The following is a 22,803-nucleotide window of genomic DNA, read 5'->3' on the forward strand; positions in this document are numbered from 1 at the left end:
CCCAGCCCTAACATATTGTGTGCTTTTATCGTTTTATCTTATGTTGTGGGACTTGTACAGCACTTTGGTCAACTTTGTTGTTTTTAAATGTGCTGTATAAATAAAGTGGATTTGATTGGAAACTCCAGGGGAAATCTGGGAAATTTTACCCAATTTCAATCAAATAAATCTTAGTTTATGATAGTGAACTTGTTTTTGGGGTAAAATACACATACAGTAATGGAACAATACTAGGTTCTTGTGGCATGTTTTGGTTAGAATATCCCCATTTAGTTCAGTTGAATCGCATCCCTGCACTGTGCGTTCAATGTGCAGTGCACTCCTCGGTCACACGTACAGGTCATTTCCTGCATCACATTTAATGGGAATTCAGTAGAATCATCATGATTTTTGGGATCTTGCACACTAATGCAGTGCTATTGAGCCCACGATGGGCCCTTTTCACAGTGGCCATTTTGACATGTAATTGCAGGGTACTAACCACAGGTGTAATTAATAACATTAATCCATTGCATCTCTGCCACACCTAAAGGGAAGAGAAGCCTAATCAATGTTATTTATTACACCTGTGTTTACCCTGCGATGACATGTCAAAATGGCCACTGTGAAAAGGGCCTATAAAGTCGGGGCCTACAGTTTTATAGATTTTTGTTAAAGAGGTCCCTTTCTCTCTCTCCCTCCCCCTCTCTCCCCCACCCCCAGGTATATCCAGGGTTGATGGTCACTGCGGGTCTTATCCACTACATACTCAACCTGCTCCACATCACCGTGCACATCCGGGACGTGTGCGTGTTCCTGGCGCCCGTCTTCAGTGGCCTGACCTCCATCTCTACCTTCCTGTTGACCCGGGAGCTGTGGAACCAGGGCGCAGGGCTGCTGGCGGCCTGCTTCATTGCCATCGTCCCCGGCTACATCTCCCGCTCCGTGGCGGGCTCCTTCGACAACGAGGGCATTGCCATCTTCGCCTTGCAGTTCACCTACTACCTCTGGGTAGGTACCTACTACCTTGTGAAATTAATCCTCAAATAGTTAAGAGAGAGAGAGAGGGCTCAGCCTCTCGCTCACTGTTTCTCCATTCGGCCAATATCAGAGTCGATGTTACTCTTTCATCACGTATCATTTTGTAACAATGATTTAAACTGTTTATTAGCAACTCCGAGCTTTCAGACCCCAGCGCCTCGCTGTGTTAAACCCATATTGTATGCTGGGTATCTTTGAAATTCATATCTGATATATTTTTGACCCACCCCCAGCTCAGAAGCAGTGCTTGGTGCTTAATACGAGCCTGGTAGCGGCATAGCTGAGAGTGACTGCGGATACAAAAAGCCCCTGGCTTGCAGATCGCAGTCACGTAAGGGGCTATTTTTCACCAAACTTCACTTAAAACAAATAAAAGGTGCCTCTTGATAATCAAACAACAATGAATTACCCTATTAGGATTAATAGAGTGCAAATCTAACTTTCACCAAACATCACTTTTTGTAAAATAAAAGGTGACATACATTTAAATATTTTTTTAATATTTATATTTTTTAATCGATTTTCATTTTTGAAAATCTTCCTAAATCATTTGTTTGAATTAATAGATAAAATCGATTAATCGCCCAGCCCTACAAACGAGGCATCTCAGGAAGAAAAGGCTTGACTACAAACGAGGCGGTTCAGGCAGTCCAGGAGCAGTGTTTTCTGTCTGAGAGAATAACTCTCCTCCAGCTATATAACACACTAAAGGAAAGGGAAAAACCCAAACGGCATAATTGGGACCCCTTTAGTGGCATTGATTTGGTTTGGATAGTTTGTAGTAGAGAGAGAGAGAGAGAGAGAGAGAGAGAGAGAGAGAGAGTGTAAGAGACAGCTACTGTAAGAACGTCACGTCAATAAAACGACAGGCATCCTTTACGCTCCTCTGGTACATTTTGTCTCTATATGATTTGATTATTTCACAAAACAGTGCCTGACTGTCTCTTTTTGGGCAGAAAGGGGAGAAGGAAGAAAGAGAGCTAAATAGTTTTGTGGGGGAGCATGCAAGGCCACAAACCATACAAGCCACCTTTTTGGAACTTAATGTTATTTTTAGTGTGATTACATTATGGGACACCGGAATCAGTTATAGCCCAGGCCAGGTTGTTCTAGGCTTCTACTACACCCACCTCTCCACCTCCATTCATTTCATGGATGCATTCTTTTATCAGAAATGCTGGCATGCGGTCTAAAGAGTAGAACTATTCCTAATGTCTGCTTGGGCCTGTTCAATTATTTATCTTCAAAGGGCGGCATTCATCCCAGCCAATCGTTGTCCAGGATACAGCATCTTGCTCTGTAAAGCCTTCACATCCCTGTGACCTTTTAAGACTGTAGTTGGAAAGGTTTTCGGGTTAAAGGTTGACCGGCTTTATTTACCTTTCATTCCTGAATTAATGTCGGAACTCCCTTGAACACGGCGCGCACTTTCTCTTTCTTATGCCATGAACTTTCCGTCACATGGTCGACGGTCCGAACTCTTCAACAAGTTGACATCTGATATACACTCGGTTGCCAGTCTTTTGATGTACAACTCCCTGTTCACATAGAATGTGTGTTCCTGCTATAGTGAGTCATGTTGCTGTGGTCTATTACGCAAAGCGGGGAGCGAGGCATCAAGCGACTCTTTGATTGAAGGTTGGAATGCACTAAACAAGTATGGACTAACAAGTATGGACTAACAAGTACGTGTGGTATGAATTTGTCACTGCCGGATACCGCTGACCACGACAATGTCCAGGGCACCAAGAACGGTAACGTCACAGTGACCAATCGCAGCCACTCTTATTGTCTGGGACCAAATACGGCCACGCCCCACTCCCAGTAAAAAGTGGGAATCTCTAGAATGGGTTTGGGGCGACGCTGAATACGGAAGTGGCTCTCAAGGTGACGATTAGACAACACTTTCTGTTGTCAGTAGATGGCAGCATTGGTTTAAAATTAAAAGGTGAAAATGTTGAAAACTGCAACACTGCATTTCCCAAGAGCGTTAGCACAGGTCGCAGGTCACTGGGATGTGTCTATATTCTTCGACGTGATCTGAACAGCCGTAAACTATTACTGCGACCTCGGTATAGCGACCGCGAATGGTAAACGAATTAAGTGCGCTGGTAGCGTTACATATGTTGTCTAAAGGGGGACATATGGTACAATTTAAGATTTGAATGATAATCTGCATATAAAGGACAACACAAAGCATCGTTAATTTGTAAGAAACCTCAATGAAAACGGCGCAGGGTGCTATTGTTATGAAAATGTGATAGAATCCTATAAAAATTTGGCCGCATTTGGTCTACGTTCCGTTACAGAAACTAGGGCTTACCAAGAACGGTACAGAAACTAGGGCTTACCAAGAACGGTACAGAAACGGCTATTCAATGGCAGTCCGGGGTTTTCCCCCTGCGGCCGCCTCGGGCCAAACATGCTCAATGTCTGTAGTAACTGTCTGTGACGCTATATAACACAACTCCACCACCGTTTCTTTGACCTTAATGCAGTGTGGCGCTGCAGCTCTATCTGACTGGAAGTAGCGTTAGGCAGTCTGAAGGACGAGGCAGCTACGCCATTAAAGACACGAGCAGTACACCCAACAAAGCAATCCATGGAGTTTCTTGTAGCTTGGTTTAAGACTGGAACTAAGCTGAAGAAGCTTCGCTATTAGATTATCACCACAGAGATTTAAACCTCGAACCTAAACCCAGATTCCTGGCTCCCGAGGCATGCTAGCTAATGTTGGACAGTGTAGGGAGTTCAATTAAAGGAGAACAACCGTAGCGAAAAGAACGTTTGCTAACGTTAACTCAAATTGTTTTTTTATTTTTTTTTAATATAAACCTTGCAGATTTTTATCATGGCTGGCTAAATAAAAGTCTACTTTAGGAAGAAAATGATGGCAGGGAAAGTAGGACGGGTGAATGTGAGAAAATACTAACAGTAATTGCAGTAAACAAGGTAATAGTCTAACTAACATCAGATCATCATAAATGTTTGTAAAACCAAAGCCATGATTCTAAATGTGAACAAGATGCTGTCAATTTGACAGGTCTGAGGGAGAGGTACAGTACATGCCATGCAGGATGAGATTTGCCGGGGGGATTGTGTGTCCCTACCTCTGCTTTTCATGTCCCTACCGCTCGTCATTCATTTTTATCGCCAGTGGGAATATGATTTATCCCTCCTTCTGGTAGTCTATATAAGAGTCATTCTTGCATTGAATTAAATATAAGGATTTCTCAACATTGTCAGCAGCCTACACACCAGCGTCTCCCTGCTTGCGAGTGCCTCCTCTCTCCAAGAAGCTGCTCTACTGTGAGCTACAGCCTCCTCTCTCCAAGAAGCTGCTCTACTGTGAGCTACAGCCTCCTCTCTCCAAGAAGCTACTCTACTGTGAGCTACAACCTCCTCTCTCCAAGAAGCTGCTCTACTGTGAGCTACAGCCTCCTCTCTCCAAGAAGCTGCTCTACTGTGAGCTACAGCCTCCTCTCTCCAAGAAGCTGCTCTACTGTGAGCTACAGCCTCCTCTCTCCAAGAAGCTGCTCTACTGTGAGCTACAGCCCAGCACTTTCACTTTCACTGGCCTCTGCAGATGCGTGAACGGACCAGAGAATTTGATGCAGCATGGATCTTATGAAGAGCGAGATTCAAGTCTAAGCTAATTTCTTTCCGACATGCCAAGATCTTCTTCGTCAGAAGGCTCTAAGCAGCGCAGTTTAGCAAGAAATATAAATTTCCCAAAAGGGCCTGTAGCTTTGTAGTCAATGTGTCAATCAAGCAGCCTGTGTTTTACCGAAAACAAAAACCTTCTGCTCCGGGTTTTTATTTTTTTTTCTTAAAGCAATATCCTCAGTAAGGGCATTTCAATATCGCCCAAGCCTATATCCCAGATCTGCAAAAATAGACCTTGGTTGAAGAAGCAATTACACAGATGATGGGTAAAGGTTACCACCCTGAAATCAGCAGGCAGCTCGTTAGAGAAAGTTGTGCTGAAATGGAATGGTGTTCAAGGTGAAGTAACTCAACAGTTAACATAATATATATTCTTTCCACACTGCTCACCCTTGGCGTGCCCTGTTATTTTAATTACATTAATGGCAATCTCTCCATTAATGGCCAGCAGCCTTCCTGAGTGTGCGTGGTTGTCTGTCTGTCCACCTTGCTTCCTGTCTTTCTTTCTGTCTGTCCGTATATGTGTGTGCTTGGCCACGCTCTGACTAATGGATGCGTTACATGTTAAAAGGTTCAACAGCTGCACCCCACCCCTACCTTGCCCCCCCACCCCCATCCCATCACCTCCGAGCCACATGCAAATGAACACGCACCAACGTGGCCAGACGAAAGTGCTGCATTGCAAATTCACCAAAATGTAGCGTTCATCCGCATTCCTCACCCCCGTCATTATCCGATATGACGACCTTGATGGGACATCGGCCAGCCAGCCGGCCTGCCTCGTAAAGTATCACCTCCCCTCGTTAATATGGCCTTGTGTCAGAAGCCCATCTCAGACAGGCTGACAGATAATGGCTCAGAACAGCTCGTCTGAGCCCGGTCCCTCTTCAAGGCTGCTTCAGAAAGGACCATCCCCACTCTGTATGCCACCAGTCTTCTCTGCGTAAGTAATAGTAGCTCGAAGGCTGTTTGTTCAGTTTGTATATGCCTCAGAGGCCGTGTCCTCCACTTCAACCCGCTCCCAAGGGCACGATGGCGCTGAGGGAAGAGTGTACGTGCAGGTACACAGTCGTGACCCTGTCCCGACACGCTTCACCAGCTGCATGTCACCCCATAGCGCATGCTCGGGACGGTGCTGCCAGGCGCTAGAAGGGACCTTTTGTCCGACTCCCAAAGGCCCCCCCTGCTGCTCGGTTTGTGTTGGGTGTGTGACTGTGTCGAATCACACATGGGAGTGTGTCTGCGGTTTGTCTCGACACAAATCGCTGGTCTCAAACCAGCTTGGACCCGACTATATGCTTCCTTTTTGAACCCGGTCACTGATCTGAGGTAGGAACCCCGGCCTGTAGCATCCAGGTGGCTGGGACTTAAAGTTTCAAGTTTCTTTATTAGTTGTCATACAGAAATACATAATACTTTTGCATGAAATGCTTCTTTCTGTTTTGCTCCTGAGAGTGTGCTAGATAAAATAACAAGATGGTATAAAATAGTATAATATAAGTATAAAATAGAAAGTAAAGTATGTAAATAAGTGTTCAAAACAAAAGATTTCAATATACATATACCAGGGTTAGAAATTAACGGGGGCTTGGGGCATAATGCCCTTGAAAATGGACAAAATGCCCTCGAAAATCAGTTAAGGGGGGCACTTAATGCCCCCGACAGTTTACTAATTATATATATATATTTATCCGGTAATGGAGCGTCTGTGTATCGTACGGTTCAAATGACTCGCAAATTAAAAAAAAATCATTTGGCGGAGCCGGTGTTCTGCACTGGCTGCAGGCAGCAGCAGCAGCACTGCAGCCAAATAGGGTCCAGCTGCAGCCAGGTGCTAGTCGTCAGTTTGTGTAAAAATGGCACGCACAATATAAATCAATCTTCATTACGACTTTAAAAACATAGCCATTAACATTACATAGGCATACACACATCTTGCCATAGCGTTAGCAGTTTGAACAAAACAATGCACGTTTTAACTATGGTAGCCCGACGCAGCCCGCAAGCTAATACTGTACAGTCAATGAAATGTCACCGTAGCTACTACTAGCTACTGTAGCAGAGGAGGAAATGGGAGTCTGAGAGGCGGGGTGTTTAAAGACAATGATAGGCGTTTATTCAACATCCAAGAAGGCTAACATACAACTGTGTTTTACTAACTCCAACCGGGACTATTACCGCTGTCCCACTGCATGTTGATGTTATGAACTCCTCCTAACGTTACGTTACCGGAGCTGAAGGTGCCACACGCTAAAATGTCCGTGGGGACCCGCGCCAACCCATAGATAGTTCCAACTCACCGAATTATGTAATCCACCACAGTTGCACTCAATATTTTTTTTTTCTCTTTGGTCTTTTTCCCCCTCCATTTTTCCTCCGATTTTCTCCCATCCCAATGTTAGTCGTATGCCAATTCCCAGTCCCTTCCTGGTCGCTGCGCACTTACCCCCCACAGTCAGATCATCTGGGAGAGTGGAGGCTACCACGTGCTTCCTCCGACACACGTCCAGCCAATCACCGCTTCTTTTCACCTGGCAGCGCGGATTCTCATTGAGAGGGCGTAGCGTGTGGGAGGACCACACTATCCCCCTCACGTCCAATCCGCGCTTAGCAGGCGCCCCGACCGAACTGTAGGAGTCGCTGTTTACAACGACCCGGACCCACCCCGCCAGCTTCTCCCACCCTCTGATACAGCCAATTGTATCAGTGCAGACGGCCAGCCAAGCTGGTGACAACCCCGGAGCTGTGAGCTGGATTCGAACAGGCAAATCCAGCTCAGCTCCGGGGCTGGTGACGAACGCAATCTCCGCTCGGCCACCTAACCGCCCTAGTTGCACTCAATATTTAAATAATATTAGTCTAAATAAATGTAGACAGAAACATAATAATAACTGACAATCAGGGAATTTAAACATGGTTGACATTGTTTTTGTGTGTTTATATTAAAGAAAGGAAAGTCTAGTGCTGGCTGAGCATATTGTTTGTTTGCACTAAGTTAATACTTTGACAAATGTAGCCTATATTTTTCAGTCAGTTCGGTCTTTGTGTGCCAAACATTATTTAAGGCTGTAAACACTGTAAACCTTTTATTTTATTTTTAATAAATGAGAAGCATGTTTAGATTTGAGTGTTGAATTTTTTTTAATAAAAATTAACGTATATAGAACTGAAAACCGTGACCCCAAAATCGTGATACGAACCAAACCGTCCATTTTGTGAACCGTCCCACCCCTACCGTTTATCATAAAAATTCAGTGCCCCCGAAATAAAAAAAAAAAAAACTTGAATTTTTTTTTTTATTTCTAACCCTGACATATACAGTATATACAATGCAGATACAGTACAGTGTAGAAATGGTGAGGTATAGCTTAGCTTGTGGTGCCACCTTGTGGTGGTGAGGTGCATGAGATTGATGTCAATAAATATAAAGTGTGTTAGTTGGTAAAGTGGGTGCTACAGTGTGTTGTAGGGCTGACCTTCGAAGCTTTTTTTGGCAATCGAAGCTTCGGTGCCGAGCTTCGATTTTAATTCGAAGCTTCGAGAGAGAAAAAAAAATATTTTTAATTTTTTTTTATCTTATGTTGTGTTCGTAGCCCCTTTCGTGACAAGGTTTCACTCGGCTGTGTGATTTAATTCAAGGTGGATCGCTGTTGTCATTTGAACAACTTCAGATTTCATGGGAACTACCAATCTCCCAAATCAAGAATGTTTAAGATGAATGAAGTAAGATTTTGATTATTTGAAATATGGCCTGTGTAGACTAAACTATGCACAGAATTATGTCAGTCTACAAGGTCCGGATTCTACATGGTCCGGCAATGTAGACCTTGTAGACTCCACTACAGACCAATTATCAGTGAATGTTCATGCATTTTTAAGAAGGGCAACTTCCACAAAGAACTCACCAAAACATCTCAGTAGCACCTTATCTAAAAATTTTTTCCTATTTTGTTTATTCATCCCAGTATCTTTCTTTCTTATGTGTGGAATTCTACAAGGCATGTAGGTGTATATGTATTTGAGGATGATATCCTTCAAACAGGCAATAGTGATGATATAATTTGGGCAGTGCTGAGCTGGGTTACTTTCCTCCAGTGTATTTGTCCCCCGGCCCCACCCAATGGCCCCGCGCGCGCGCGCGCGCGCACACACACACACACACACACACACACACACACACACACACACACACACACACACACACACACACACACACACACACACACACACACACACACACACACACACACACACACACACTTACATTTAGTCATTTAGCTGACTCTTTTATCCAAAGCGACTTACAAGTTCTGTACGACAAGACAGCAAGAAGGGTACAACTCTATCAGCTGAGTAACAATGTTTATCAAAGTGTTGCGTGTTACAGTGTAGGTTAGTTTATTAGGAAAAGTGCATGACAGTAAGGTTAGTCACGTTTAGATTTTTTTTTTTTTTTAATCATTTCAGATAATGGTTGAAGAAGTGAGTCTTTAGTCGACGGCGAAAGATTGGACGGGATTCGGCTGTCCTAACTGGGATGGGTAGTTCTCACACACACGCACGCACGCACGCACGCACACACAAATCGAAGTAAAAAAAAAAAATTGAAAAAAAAATGTTTTTTTTTTTTTTTTTTTAAACTTCGATTTTTTTTTTATGTTCGAAGCTTGTGCCATCGAACGAAGCTTCGAAGTATTTAAGACAGCCCTAGTGTGTTGTTTATTTAAAGTGAGTGTGTGCGTGTGGATGTGTGTGTTGTGGGTGTATTTGATGGTCTGTTATTGTTCATTGAGCATCCTGTGATGGCCTGGGGATAGAAGCTCCTTCTGAGTCTCTCTGTGCTTGCCATGAGACTCCGGTATCGCTTGCCTGACCGCAGCAGTTCAAAGAGGCAGTTGTTTGGGTGGCTGGGGTCTTTGATTATTCTCTTAGCCTTACCCATGCAGCGCTTGTTGTAAATGTCTTGGAGAGTGGGAAGCCCCCCTCCAATTGTGCGTTCGGCTGAACGGGCCACTCTCTGTAGTCTGCTACGGTCTTGTGCAGTGCTATTCCCAAACCAGGAGGTGATATTGCCAGTCAGGATGCTCTCTATTGTGCATGAGTAGAAGTTCTTGAGCATCTTCTGACTCACTTTGAACTTCCTTAGGCGCCTAAGGAAGTAGCGGCGTTGTCGTGCCTTCTTGATAACACTGTCAATGTGTGTGGTCCATGTCAAGTCCTCGGATATGTGGACTCCAAGGTACTTAAAACTGTTAACTCTCTCAACCGGTGCCCCGTCGATGCTGAGGGGGCTGTAGTCCCTGACCCCCGACCTCCTAAAGTCCACAATCATCTCCTTTGTTTTGCTGACGTTCAGGGAGAGGCTGTTCTCTTGACACCATCCCGTTAGAACCTTTACCTCTTCCAGGTAGGCCCTCTCGTCGTTTGCAGAGATCAGGCCCAGGCCCTGTGTCGTCAGCAAATTTGATGATTGTGTTGTTGTTCCGCTGTGCCACACAGTCATGTGTGTACAGGGAGTAGAGGAGGGGAGTCAGAACACAGCCCTGGGGGGCCCCTATGTTGAGAGTGATGGATGAGGAGGTGCAGTTGCCTGCTCTCACCACCTGGGGTCTGCCCGTCAGGAAGTCCAAGACCCACTGGCAGAGGTCATAGTTCAAGCCCAGGTCCCTGAGCTTGGCTATGAGTTTGGAGGGGACTATGCCTGGTATTGAATGCTGAGCTGTAGTCGATTAATAGCATTCTCGCATAGTTCCCCTGCCTCTTGTCCAGGTGTGATGCATCTGTGTGCAGCACATGGGCTATGGCGTCCTCCGTGGACCTGTTGGGGTGGTATGCAAATTGCAGGGGGTCCAGGTTGATGGGGAGTAGGGATGGGTACCTTTCACATTTGAACCGGTACCTGTGAATCGATACCGGTACCCAACGGTACCTTTTTTCCGGTACTTTAGTCTCAAATTTTTGTATCTACCTACCTCAGTTGTAAACAAAAAATCCAAACTTAATATTTAATAAATAAATAATGTATTATTATTAGAGATGTTCCGATACCATTTTTTCCTTCCCGATCCGATTCCGATACCTAAGCTTTGGGTATCGGCCGATACCGATACTGATCCGATACCAGTGCATACATTAAATTTTTAAAAAAAAATTTTTTTTTTTATACAGCTACTGTTTTATATATACAGTTTTTTTTTAGTAATAACTATAAAGTAATGGTATTTATTCAACAGGTGATTGTATAGATTAGTATCAGTAATTGAAAACTATCTCAATGAGTTCACCCACGGAAAGGTTGTTGACACATTAGTTCCACACGGACATTATTCGTTGCTGCACTTGCTTCCACAAGGCTCCGTTTAAGTAGCAGAGGCTATGTTGTGATTTTTGCACAATAAATATTCAACATTCTCTTTTGAGACTCTGCCTCAGAGTAGGGCTGGGCGATATGACCAAAAACGTTATCGCGATAAAATTATAAAATTATTTTCATATAATTCGATATCGATAATTATCGTCGATATAATGTCCGTCAAGTTTAATTAACTTCTTATGCTGCTGCGAACATAGATATCTATATATATCTATGGCTGCGAATGTCTCAAGTCGAGTTGATGTCGTCATCAGTCCGCGCACGTTAATAGTTAGCCGACAAGCGGAGTATCTCATGACAATAAATATGACACTAAAATACTCTCTTCCGCCACAATATATTGAAACAAACTGTATACCCCACACTACTATAAACGTGGCCTCAGAATTCAAAACACACACATACTCGGCACATAAATATATAAAACATCGCCGTGCAAGCTAATTAGCCTAGCAAGCCTGTAGTATCTAAGCGTTGTATTCCATGACAATGTGCTAAATATTACACTAAAATACTCTCTTCCGCCACAATATATTGAAACGACGTCCACTGTATAACCCCACTACTATAAACGTGGCCTCAGAATTCACGTCACACACATACTCGGCACGTAAATATATAAAACATCGCCGTGCAAGCTAATTAGCCTAGCAAGCCTTGTTGTTGAGTGAGTCCTACCTCCTTCCGGGTATAATTCGCTCTCGGCCATCTCCTTCACTGATTGGTTGTTAGCTGTTGTGCGTAAACACGTCATCACGTAACGTTGGTTGTTGTTAGTGAGTGCTGAGCCGAGGCTGAACGGAGCCAAGCTTGGAAAATCGATATATCGAAACTTTGCGACCACGTTTCATGTTTATTTCGAGGAAATAATTTATCGCAATAGTTATCGTTATCGTTTTATCGCCCAGCCCTACCTCAGAGTCTTATCATTTGGCACTAAAAGCTAAACATTGTCACCGATAATTGTGTACGCGAGGTGGTTGATCAGTGACGGTTAACGTGAGCTAGGTTAGCTAGCATGAGCTACCGGTAGATGGAAAGACTGTAACGTTACTGGTGAAAATGTGAAATGAATACTCCTTTGCCAACTTGCTGTACTTTGCTTGCAGGTCTGCAGCCATTATTGCTGGATTATGAATAGCCCCAACTTTAGCCAAGGTAACGTACGCTAGCTTTCGGTTAGCTGTTCAATGCTAATAACACCACCAAGCGAACCCATCAGAGCTCCCCGTCAACACCGCTCTGTCGGGAGAATGGCATTTAAGAAAGTATCTGCTGTTAAAATGACAAACGGCATTGACACTTTAATTCACGTCGGTTAAGAAGTACACGTTTGTTTTATAATGCTCACTCGGCAGACCGCAGTGTTGTTGATAAATTACGTCATATGGTATCGGAGCGCAGAATTAGAGGGTACTCGCCGATACCAGCATTTTAGGCAGTATCTGCGGCATTTCCAATACTGGTATCGGTATCGGAACAACTCTAATTATTATTACTTTATTATTATTTTCATCTTACTGATGTAAAGTATTTTACAACTGATTAAACAAACAAACAATCTAGGAGCAATGAACTACTCTGCTGCTGATTGAGTATTCTAGCAGTTATTTTTGCTCCACCCCCGCTTTGGAGAAGACCCGCTCTGCGGTGTGTGTGGCTTGTTTACCGACGTCACATCCTCTACTCTTCTGTCCTGAGTTGTGCCGGCTTGCACTGTAGCCCTAGGAGCTAACGTTATGTCCGACGGTTAGCTTAGCTAACGTCAGCTTAAGAACGTCAAATGGGTTACAAATATGTGAAACTATGGAAGGAGTAAGCCGACCGCTAAAAATAAAACCCACCGCGGCAGCGCAAGCATATAGCAAAAGAACCTTTCGAGAGGAGTGGAAGTTTGGAGATAGTGGTGTTTCAAGAAACTGGCTACAGTAATATGATGCTGGGCTGTAGTGATCAGTTGTTCCGTGTGGCGCAAGTACAGTATGTCAAAAAGAAAAACGGAAACAACACGTTTGTCATCTGTAGTAAATAAATGAAGCTGGAATCCATTCGTGACCATGAACAGAGCCAGTGGCCCATTGTGTCCCGGATTCAATCGAAGCCTCTCTTCTAAAGACGCTCTGTGGCTAGGCTAACAGCCATGTCAGACAGAGCAGATGTGGAAACTGAGCTACACTTTCTAACAACCTGCCCACTACCAAGATAGATATCAGAGACATATACTCCCCAGTCCCCATGAATTGCAAACACCCAAAGAGAAACATGTATTGTGCCTTAACGTGCGGCTTCGTTTTTGCGGTCAACAAAACGTGACGTCATCAGACTTTTTTCTTTTTTTTTCTCATTGTACCGAAAGTTGGCACCGGCGGATCTCACGTGAATCGATACTCTGTAGTACCGGCGTGTTTCGGTAGGTACCTTTTTTTTTTATTACAGAATTCGGTACCCATCCCTAATGGGGAGGGAGGAACAGATGTAGCCCTTCACTAGCTTCTCAAAGCACTTCATGGCTATGGAGGTGAGAGCTACAGGGCGGTAGTCGTTGAGGCAAGCAGGCTTGGATTTTTTGGGTACAGGGATGGAGCTGCGGTCCTCTGCGAGTGGCTCCGTGTCACAGCGGCATGTCCGCTCAGCGGTGTGCGACTGAGCAGGAAGAATTCCTCAAGCTGGTGTAATTCCACCTGAAGCACCCAGGTGTTGAATTTACCCGATATTGTTTTGTGTGATGGCTGCCACCATGTTGTAGGTCAAACCAACACACACAATGTTCCATAGTCAAAACATGAACTCCCTCTAGACTCAAGGATATCCTAGTACCACAGCAGCCCGTTTGTTGTGGTTTGGACTTGACATGTAATACATGGCCAATACTGGTTGCCTGAAAAGGGAGCACATCTCCTCCATCAGATGATGCTGCATCTCTCTGAAGGGATCCTGTGTAATGCTAATGAGAGAGCATTGATTAATCTCCTCCGAGGCCGGTTCCAGTTGAGGTGATTTCTTCCTTCCTAAGGAGGCGTCTGAAATCATCGCCATCACTTGAGGAGCCATATAAAATCAGCTTTATCCCCCCAAGGAGCCATCTTAAAATCATCGCTATCTCTCGAGGAGCCGTCTAAAATTATCGTTATCTCTCGAGGAGCCGACCATCGCCATCTCCCGAGGAGCCGTCTAAAATAGTCTTACATCACGAAGGGCCAATTACAATCATCTGTATCTCCTAAGGGGCCGTCTAACTCATTCGGCTGCCTGAGGAATTGTCTCTAAGCCCGTCATCATCTTTATTTCACAGCAGGAAATCTAGATTAGAACTGGCTGGAGGAGCAGCTGTTGGCGTTTGCAGCTTTTAAGGACCCTCTTGTTTTACTGTGTGGACCATCCGTCTTCAGGTGAAGCAGGTGGTGCTCTCCGAATGCTCTCATCGACGGCTCTCAAAGTGGTGCGTCGTCAACAAGACTGCCATTAAAGAAAAATGAAAAGCTTGCACACTCCCTTCAATTTGCCAAGAGCCCTGAAAAACAATCATCCTGACCACGCACCACTGCTCCCCATTATCGCTCTCATTTACCCACGTTTGTCTCAGCGCTTTCTTCTCCCTTTCTTACATTCTCGTTATATCTATTCTCTCTCTCTCTCCGTCTCTCCTTCTCTCTCTGTCTCTCTCCTCTCTTCCTTCCTCTCACTCCCTGTCTCTTTCTCTCCCTTTCTTTTTCACCCTCTTTTCTCTGCCTCTTTTCCCCCCCTTTGTCTCTCCAACTCATTACTCCTCTCCTCTAGTCTCCTTTCCTCTAGTCTCCTCACCTCTCTCAAGCCTCAGCCCAATCTTCATTATCCAGCTCCTTCATTTGATCCCCTAATAACCCATTCAACTCTAGTAGTCGCTTAATCTCCCTGTGTTGCCCCCCCTCATCCCCTCCCTAATCTATAATTGAATCCTCGCACACCACCAGAGAGCTGGCCTTTTTAACACCACTTCTCCACACAACGCACGCACACACACACACACACACACGGAGAACACTTGTTCTCTCCCCCCTGAACCATGCCTACATTGTTGCACCAATAATTCCACAGTTTGTCTTGACTCACATTTAATTAGTGGACGCGCGTATCACTGCATGACTGTGTGGTTTTTGTGAGGGTGGCAGGAGGGGAAGGGGGGTTGTGTGTGTGGGGGGGGGGGGGGGGGGTGCGCGACACCTAACAGGACTTGCACATGCTTTGAATGGCAGTCACAAGACCGCGCACACTGGCTGCTAAGCTAGAGCTCACTAATTGTCTTGTGGGGAAAGAGAGAGAGAGCGGTGTCTGCATTTTTCCGCAGTGGCCTACATCTCTCGTCAGCCCAGCTCTCTCTCCGCAGCCTTCCAATAAGGAGATGAGGCCTCTGCTCCGCGCTCCTCGTGAGGAGAAAAATACCCAGAACAGAGCGAAGGCTCCGCGGGACGAACGCTGAAGAAAATGTGTCAACTGAGGCTTTTTGGTGGCCAATTATTTTTTTCCCCCACGTTCAGCATAGGTTCCAGTACAGTATATAGAGACCGTTGTTAAGCAGGTCAGCACATCACCGTTTGACGTGGCTTACTTCCACCATTATGGAGGTGTTGACTTTCGGAAGGTTTGTGTGTGTGCATTTCTGGTGGTGGATCATCAAACCAATGTTTGTCAGGTGTGTGTGTGTGTGTGCTCTCTTGGGACTACCTTGGGAGCAGGTATTCTGCCGGCCACCTCACGCTGGCGCTCCCTGGAGGCAGGTGAAGTGAGGTGTGACGTGTCGCTCAGATGGCGCTCCATATGATCCCGTCCCTGCGGCGTACCCCCCCTCCCTCTCACTAGCCCTCACTAGCCCAGTGGGGGGGCAGGTCAGGGCTGTGGAACGTGTGCCTGTGTGCCTTATCTGCCAGCAGGTTTACAAGCAGTCGACAGCCGCCTCGTGACAACCTGCCACCCCTCGTCATCTGGGTCTCGGTCTCTCTCTCTAACCCTCTCTAACCCTCTCTCTCTCTCCCTCCCTCATTCTCCGTCTACACATGTCCCCCCACCCCTAGGTATATCCACCCCTCTCCCTCTCTCTCCCTCCCCCTTCCTCCCTCTACACATTTCCCCCCACCCCTAGGTATATCCACCCCTCTCTATCTCTCTCTCCCTCTCGCTCTCTCTCTCCCTCTACCTCTCCCTCCCCCTTCCTCCCTCTACACATTTCCCCCCACCCATAGGTATATCCACCCCTCATCTAGATCTCCCCCCCCCCCCCCCCCCCTCTCTCCCCCACTCCCACCAGTGGGCTGATCTGCTCAGCTGTAATTATTACACTAGTCCTAACGGTATAATTATTGTAAAGGAAAAGGGGACAGACTGCATCCAGTAGGGAAGCAGCGACACCGTCTCCTTCCACTACTAGGATGTGTTGCGCGCCGCTCCCTCTGCTTGGGATCAGTTGAAAGAGGATCTGGTTCTCGGGGAGCTCGTCTCATCGCAATGAGTCTTTAAAGTCACTGTTAATGACTTGGAGGCACATCTGGCAGCTGATGATGATGTGGTGATTTATATCGTCCCTGGTGTTGATGACTTGTGACAAATATTTGTGATATTTTGTGACGTTTTGTGGCATTGTTCTGAGCCATGTGGCTCCGCCCTCTTGCGCACTAGAACGTGTATTTAGAAATGCATCTACCGAAACCCAAAGAGGACCTGACTGACAGTCTCTCTCTCTCTTTATTTTCTCTCTTTTTTTCCCCCTTTCTTTCTTTCCCTCCTCAGGTGAAAGCGGTGAAGACCGGCTCAGTGTTCTGGACCATCGGCTGCTGCCTCTCCTACTTCTACATGGTGAGAACAGTCAGACACACACAGCACACACCTGTGCAACACACAATAGCCTATGTATGTATGTATAGAGAGATGATCTGTTACAGGACCTGAGGGGGAAAGAACACACAGGCAATAAGCCGCCGCCGGCGATGGAATAATTTCCCTATTCCACCAGGCTCCACTCTGTCTTTGGTGATGGGAATTGCAAGTCATGATTGCATTAAGATAGCCCTGCTGTGAGATATCATGGCTGAAGCGTTGAGCAGGGGCTGTGTGAGGAGGGGTGTTAGACGGTGTTCATGAATTCACCCCTGGCCCACCGGGGGCGGGGGTCGACGAGGACGATAACATGAAAGATGAACATAGACGAGTGTGTGTGTGTGTCTGTATGTGTGTGTGTGTGTATGTGCGCTGCATGCACATTTGTGAATATTCCAGCTCTTTCCCAGGTAAATCTCCTCGGCCGCCTGGGAGACCGGATTACTAAAATCCAGCCACATCGATCACACTGGGCCCCTGCATCTGAGCTTGAGCAGGAGGGAGGGGGGGGGGGGGGGGGTATATGGAGAGAGGGTGATGGGTAGATGACAGGGAGAACAGAGAAAGAAACAGTGTGAGAGAGAGAGAGAAAGAGAGACTAGTCCACTAATGACTATGATTTTCAGCCCAGAAGAAGCACAGCAATGAATAAGCTGCATGTCTTTCATTCTATCTGCATCACATCTCTCTCTCGCTCACTCTCCCTCTCCTGAATCTCTTGCTCTCCCTCCCTCTCCTGAATCTCTCTATGCGTGCTGTTGCTGTCCTAGACGCAGGCTGTGCGAACATCTATCCTTCCTTTCGTTTCTCCTCCCTGTGTCTTTTATCTGCAGTGATTTAACAGGATATAGGTGAGGATATATCCACCAGTGATTTAACAGGATATAGGTGAGGACATATCCACCAGTTATTTAACAGGATATAGGTGAGGACATATCCATCAGTTATTTAACAGGATATAGGTGAGGACATATCCACCAGTGATTTAACAGGATATAGGTGAGGACATATCCACCAGTGATTTAACAGGATATAGGTGAGGACATATCCACCAGTTATTTAACAGGATATAGGTGAGGACATATCCACCAGTTATTTAACAGGATATAGGTGAGGACATATCCACCAGTGATTTAACAGGATATAGGTGAGGACATATCCCCCAGTGATTTAACAGATATAGGTGAGGACATATCCACCAGTGATTTAACAGGATATAGGTGAGGACATATCCACCAGTGATTTAACAGGATATAGGTGAGGACATATCCACCAGTGATTTAACAGGATATATATCCACCAGTGATTTAACAGGATATAGGTGAGGATATATCCACCAGTGATTTAACTGGCTGTATAAACCAGTGATTTAACAGGATATATAAATCAGTTATTTAACAGGATATATAAACCAGTGATTTAACAGGATATAGGTGAGGATATATAAATTAGGGGTGCACCGATATATCGGTCGGGTATCGGTATCGGCCGATAAGTGCCTTGTTGACTGCCATCGGCCTATCGGCCGATAAGCTCAGATTTGCCGATGGCAGTGGCCGATAAATATACGTCAATTTGTGTCTCATCAATCTGGTCCACACGTTCAAACTTTGAAAAAAGTTTCAGTCAAGCGACCTGCACAACCCCACACACCCACACGCTACTGCATCAAAGTTACTTATGATTAACAAAGGCATTCGTTTTGTGGCATTAATTAACGTTGCATATAGTTACACTTTCAATAACATAAGCATATTTACTCGACCATATAGCATTGTTGGTCATTCATATCTCAGTTCCTTCCTTTGCTCAGAGAGCCTGTACTGAATTGTACCCATTCTGTAATCTGTTAATAAAGTTTTCAATCAGACAAATGTATAGAAAAGCTTTTATTATAACATTCGTTGCAGTAAAATCATTATGCCTCGTTTGGTACTCCTGCGGAGCGCTGGTAGTCTACTCGTGGCCGGCGGGGAGCTAACGTTATTAGCTACAGTATGTTTGTTGTTGATCTCTCGTGTAAATCAATGGCGGACTTCCCGGAAGTAAAAAACGAATAAGCGCTTGCCGATTGGTAAGAACAACAAAGGCGGGTGCAAGCGGTGTGACGTAATTGGCAGAATCAACTGTCAATCAAAATTGTTCTGTTGCAGTCTACCTGCATTGCTTTGGTTGAGAGAGATAGTGCTCTCTTATTAAAACTCATAAACAGGGGCGGTTAGGTGGTCGAGCGGAGATTGCGTTCGTCACCAGCCCCGGAGCTGTGAGCTTGGTTCGCCTGTTCGAATCCAGCTCACAGCTCCGGGGTTGTCACCAGCTTGGCTGGCCGTCTGCACTGATACAATTGGCTGTATCAGAGGGTGGGAGAAGCTGGCGGGGTGGGTCCGGGTCGTTGTAAACAGCGACTCCTACAGTTCGGTCGGGGCGCCTGCTAAGCGCGGATTGGACGTGAGGGGGATAGTGTGGTCCTCCCACACGCTACGCCCTCTCAATGAGAATCCGCGCTGCCAGGTGAAAAGAAGCGGTGATTGGCTGGACGTGTGTCGGAGGAAGCACGTGGTAGCCTCCACTCTCCCAAATGATCTGACTGTGGGGGGTAAAGCGCAGCGACCAGGAAGGGACTGGGAATTGGCATACGACTAACATTGGGATGGGAGAAAATCAGAGGAAAAATGGAGGGGGAAAAAGACCAAAAAAAAAAAAAAAAAAAACTCATAAACAAGTCTTGAGCAAGACAAGTTAGTCTGTTAGGTTATGAAAGCCAGTGAGTATTGTATGACTCAGACTTCAGCAATAATCATGACTCATGAGCATTATAAAATAAAAACACACATGGCATGGTAGAATACCATAAACATATTTCTTGATGTTTCCTTTTTTTAAGTAAGTAAAGAGGCCTATGTTCATATCGGTGAGCACAATTTATAACACAAAAAGAGAGACGTGTAGCCTATTTATTTATTTATTCATTTTATTATTATTATTATTATTATATTTGTTGCCATGCCTAAAAGAATAGTCAAGCATAGGGCTAAAACATTTTCATAAACAATATAATTTTTTGTTACGGTTATAATAAAAGCTTTTCTATACATTTGTCAGATTGATTGATTGAAAACTTTATTAACAGATTGCAGAATGGGTACAATACAGTACAGCTCAATACAACAGTGGACTGGAGGATGAAGACCAGAAAAAGACGTTCGGCTTTTTTACATAAGGGTCCTCCATTTTCAATTCATCAAAACATTTAGAGACATACAAATATACAGTAGTTTCAACAACAAAAAACAAAAAAAAGAATATTAAAATTTAAAAAATGTATAAATTTTTTTTCTTCCCCCCCCCCCCCCACAATTATCGGTATCTGCCGATTATGTTAGTTGAACAATCGGTATCGGCGGCACATTTTCATATCGGTGCATCCCTAATTTAAATCAGTGATTTAACAGGATATAGGTGAGGATATATAAACCAGTTATTTAACAGGATATAGGTGAGGATATATAAACCAGTGATTTACAGGTACCGAATGTCATTTTTTAACATTCAAAGCTTCAATTGAAGTATTCGAACGAAGCTTCGAATGTCTATACAAAAAAAATAAAAAATTTACTGAATCCTTAATTTGAATAAAGTGATTAATCTGATTAAATTAGTCTTTTTCTTTTATTAAATCAATGTTCTTTAATGAATATAACATCAGTTTCATCAACATAAATAATCCAATAAGGCGCACGGTTGGTATGAAAGTGACGTCTTATAGTATAATATTAGTGTAGCCTAATCTTTAACTGCAACTGTGAAGAAAACCCCCATTGGTTTAAACAGATTGAATAGATACAAAAAAAAAAAGAGATTTTTTTTTTTTTATTTTATTAAAAATAAAAAATTCGAATGTTGATTTAGAATTCGAATGTCAACATTATGATCGAAGCTTCAAAGCATTCGGTACAGCCATATTAACAGGATATATAAACCAGTTATTTAACAGGATATATCCGGGGTAGGCAACCCTAGGCTAGAGCCATATGGAATCCGCGATCACAGAAACGCGGAATTGAGCAATAAAAATGGAATCGACTATAAAAAAAAATAAAAATAAAAAAATGTATTAATTTTTTTTTTTTTATCTTGTGGGACTTGTACAGCACTTTGTTCAACTTTGTCAGTGCTGTAAAGTTTAAACCTTTTTAAATCTTAGACAAACAAAACACTTTACTTTCATGAAATATTGTAAGCCGTCATTTGAGGCTTTATAAAAGCAGCACAATGAACACATCTGTCAGTGCCGAGTCCGACCTCATCTTAAATAACAAACAGCATTGCTTGTTGTAGTTAACAAAGAGAGGCAGAGTTGATTTTGCAAAAATATATATAATTTTTATTTTTAATCGAATTTTATTTTCATATTCGAATCCCATGCCCATCGAATGAAGCTTTGAAGTATTTAAGACAGCCCTATTAAATGCACTGTTATATCTTATTAAATTGTGGACATTTATTCATTCCCACTTATTAGACACTATTTCTGATGGTAAAATGAGCGTACAAAGCAAAATACAGAATTCTGAAATATTAAAACGGAAAAAACGGAATTTGGAAAAAAATAAAATGGAATTTGGAAAAAAATAAAACTGATTTCATATGGCTCTACCCTAGGCACGCGGGCATTTTCATAGGCACAGGGGGCAGCATAAAAAAATATATATATTATAGATATATTTTTTTTGCTTTGAAATATTATAGTGAAATATTTTGCACTGTTGTCACATTTATCTTGTTGAAATCCTCCCACAGGTTCTTTTTACTACCACATATTTAATTGAGAACCTTTATTTGTTTATTATTTCAATTTAGCTGGAAATACATTGCTACATCATTCAGTAACATTTGCAGAGCCTTATAACAAAAACATTATTACAGTCACCATTGTGACCAGTGGGATTAATCAACACATTTTATTATTTATTTTTCTATTTCATTGAACATTGCACATGTTAAAAGCCATTTTTTTACTCAAAATGTGAGTATTACCAAGTCAATTTGTGTTCTTAAAACAATGACAATAAACATAGTTTTATTAGGTTGAAATAATGTGGTTGTGTACTTATTTTTCTGTTAACTTATTATGGATTGAAAACTGAAAACCGTAATGCACAGTAACTGAACTCAATATTTTTAAGTTCTGGTAACTTATTATTATTTATTTTTTTACAGTGTAGTCTTGCGATCAATCAAAACTTATTTACACGATATACCTCACATTCACCCTCTATTCACATCCTGGTGTTCTCCATTAGGCCTGTAGGTGGAGCTATGACAGCACACGTACAGTACACACACCGATGGTGTGTGATGTGTCCAAAAATGAATGTGCAAATGTGAGTGAAATGGTCGCACTGTATGCAGCTGTTTGTCTGCATTGCATCCCCCCCCCCCCAACTCAGATTTAGGGTTGATACAACCATCATAATAATATTGTTAATAATAACAATAACAATAATGATGTAATAATGTAAAAAATTATCATTAAAAAGACCTGATTATGAGAAAAAAAATTACGATGCATGGAATATTGTTGAGGCACACTAGTTACAACTATATTTCAAACAGGCACTCCATGTCAAAAAGGTTGCTGACCCCTGGGATATATAAACCAGTTATTTAACAGGATATAAGTGAGGATATATAAATCAGTTATTTAACAGGATGTATAAACCAGTGATTTAACAGGATATAGGTGAGGATATATATATATCAGTGATTTAACAGGATATATAAACCAGTGATTTAACAGGATGTATAAACCAGTGATTTAACAGGATATACTGTATCCACCCATGGGGCCTAATAGAAAGTGACATCGGTTATGGAGACAGACGGGGAGAGGAGTA

The 22,803-nt window shown here is 43.6% G+C and overlaps 1 protein-coding gene across 1 annotated transcript in view; it reads left to right on the forward strand.

The window, feature by feature from the left end:
- Positions 1-22,803, forward strand: part of LOC311227415 (dolichyl-diphosphooligosaccharide--protein glycosyltransferase subunit STT3B) — a 170,032-nt gene that overhangs the window by 100,852 nt on the left and 46,377 nt on the right. Inside the window, exons 3-4 of the mRNA XM_084313049.1 lie at positions 703-990; positions 16,820-16,885. Of these exons, the coding sequence (XP_084169175.1) occupies positions 703-990; positions 16,820-16,885 (354 nt within the window). The remainder of the gene's footprint in view (positions 1-702; positions 991-16,819; positions 16,886-22,803) is intronic.

Source organism: Notolepis coatsorum (genome assembly GCF_963971535.1).
Source record: "Notolepis coatsorum genome assembly, chromosome: 4".
NCBI lineage: Eukaryota > Metazoa > Chordata > Actinopteri > Aulopiformes > Paralepididae > Notolepis > Notolepis coatsorum.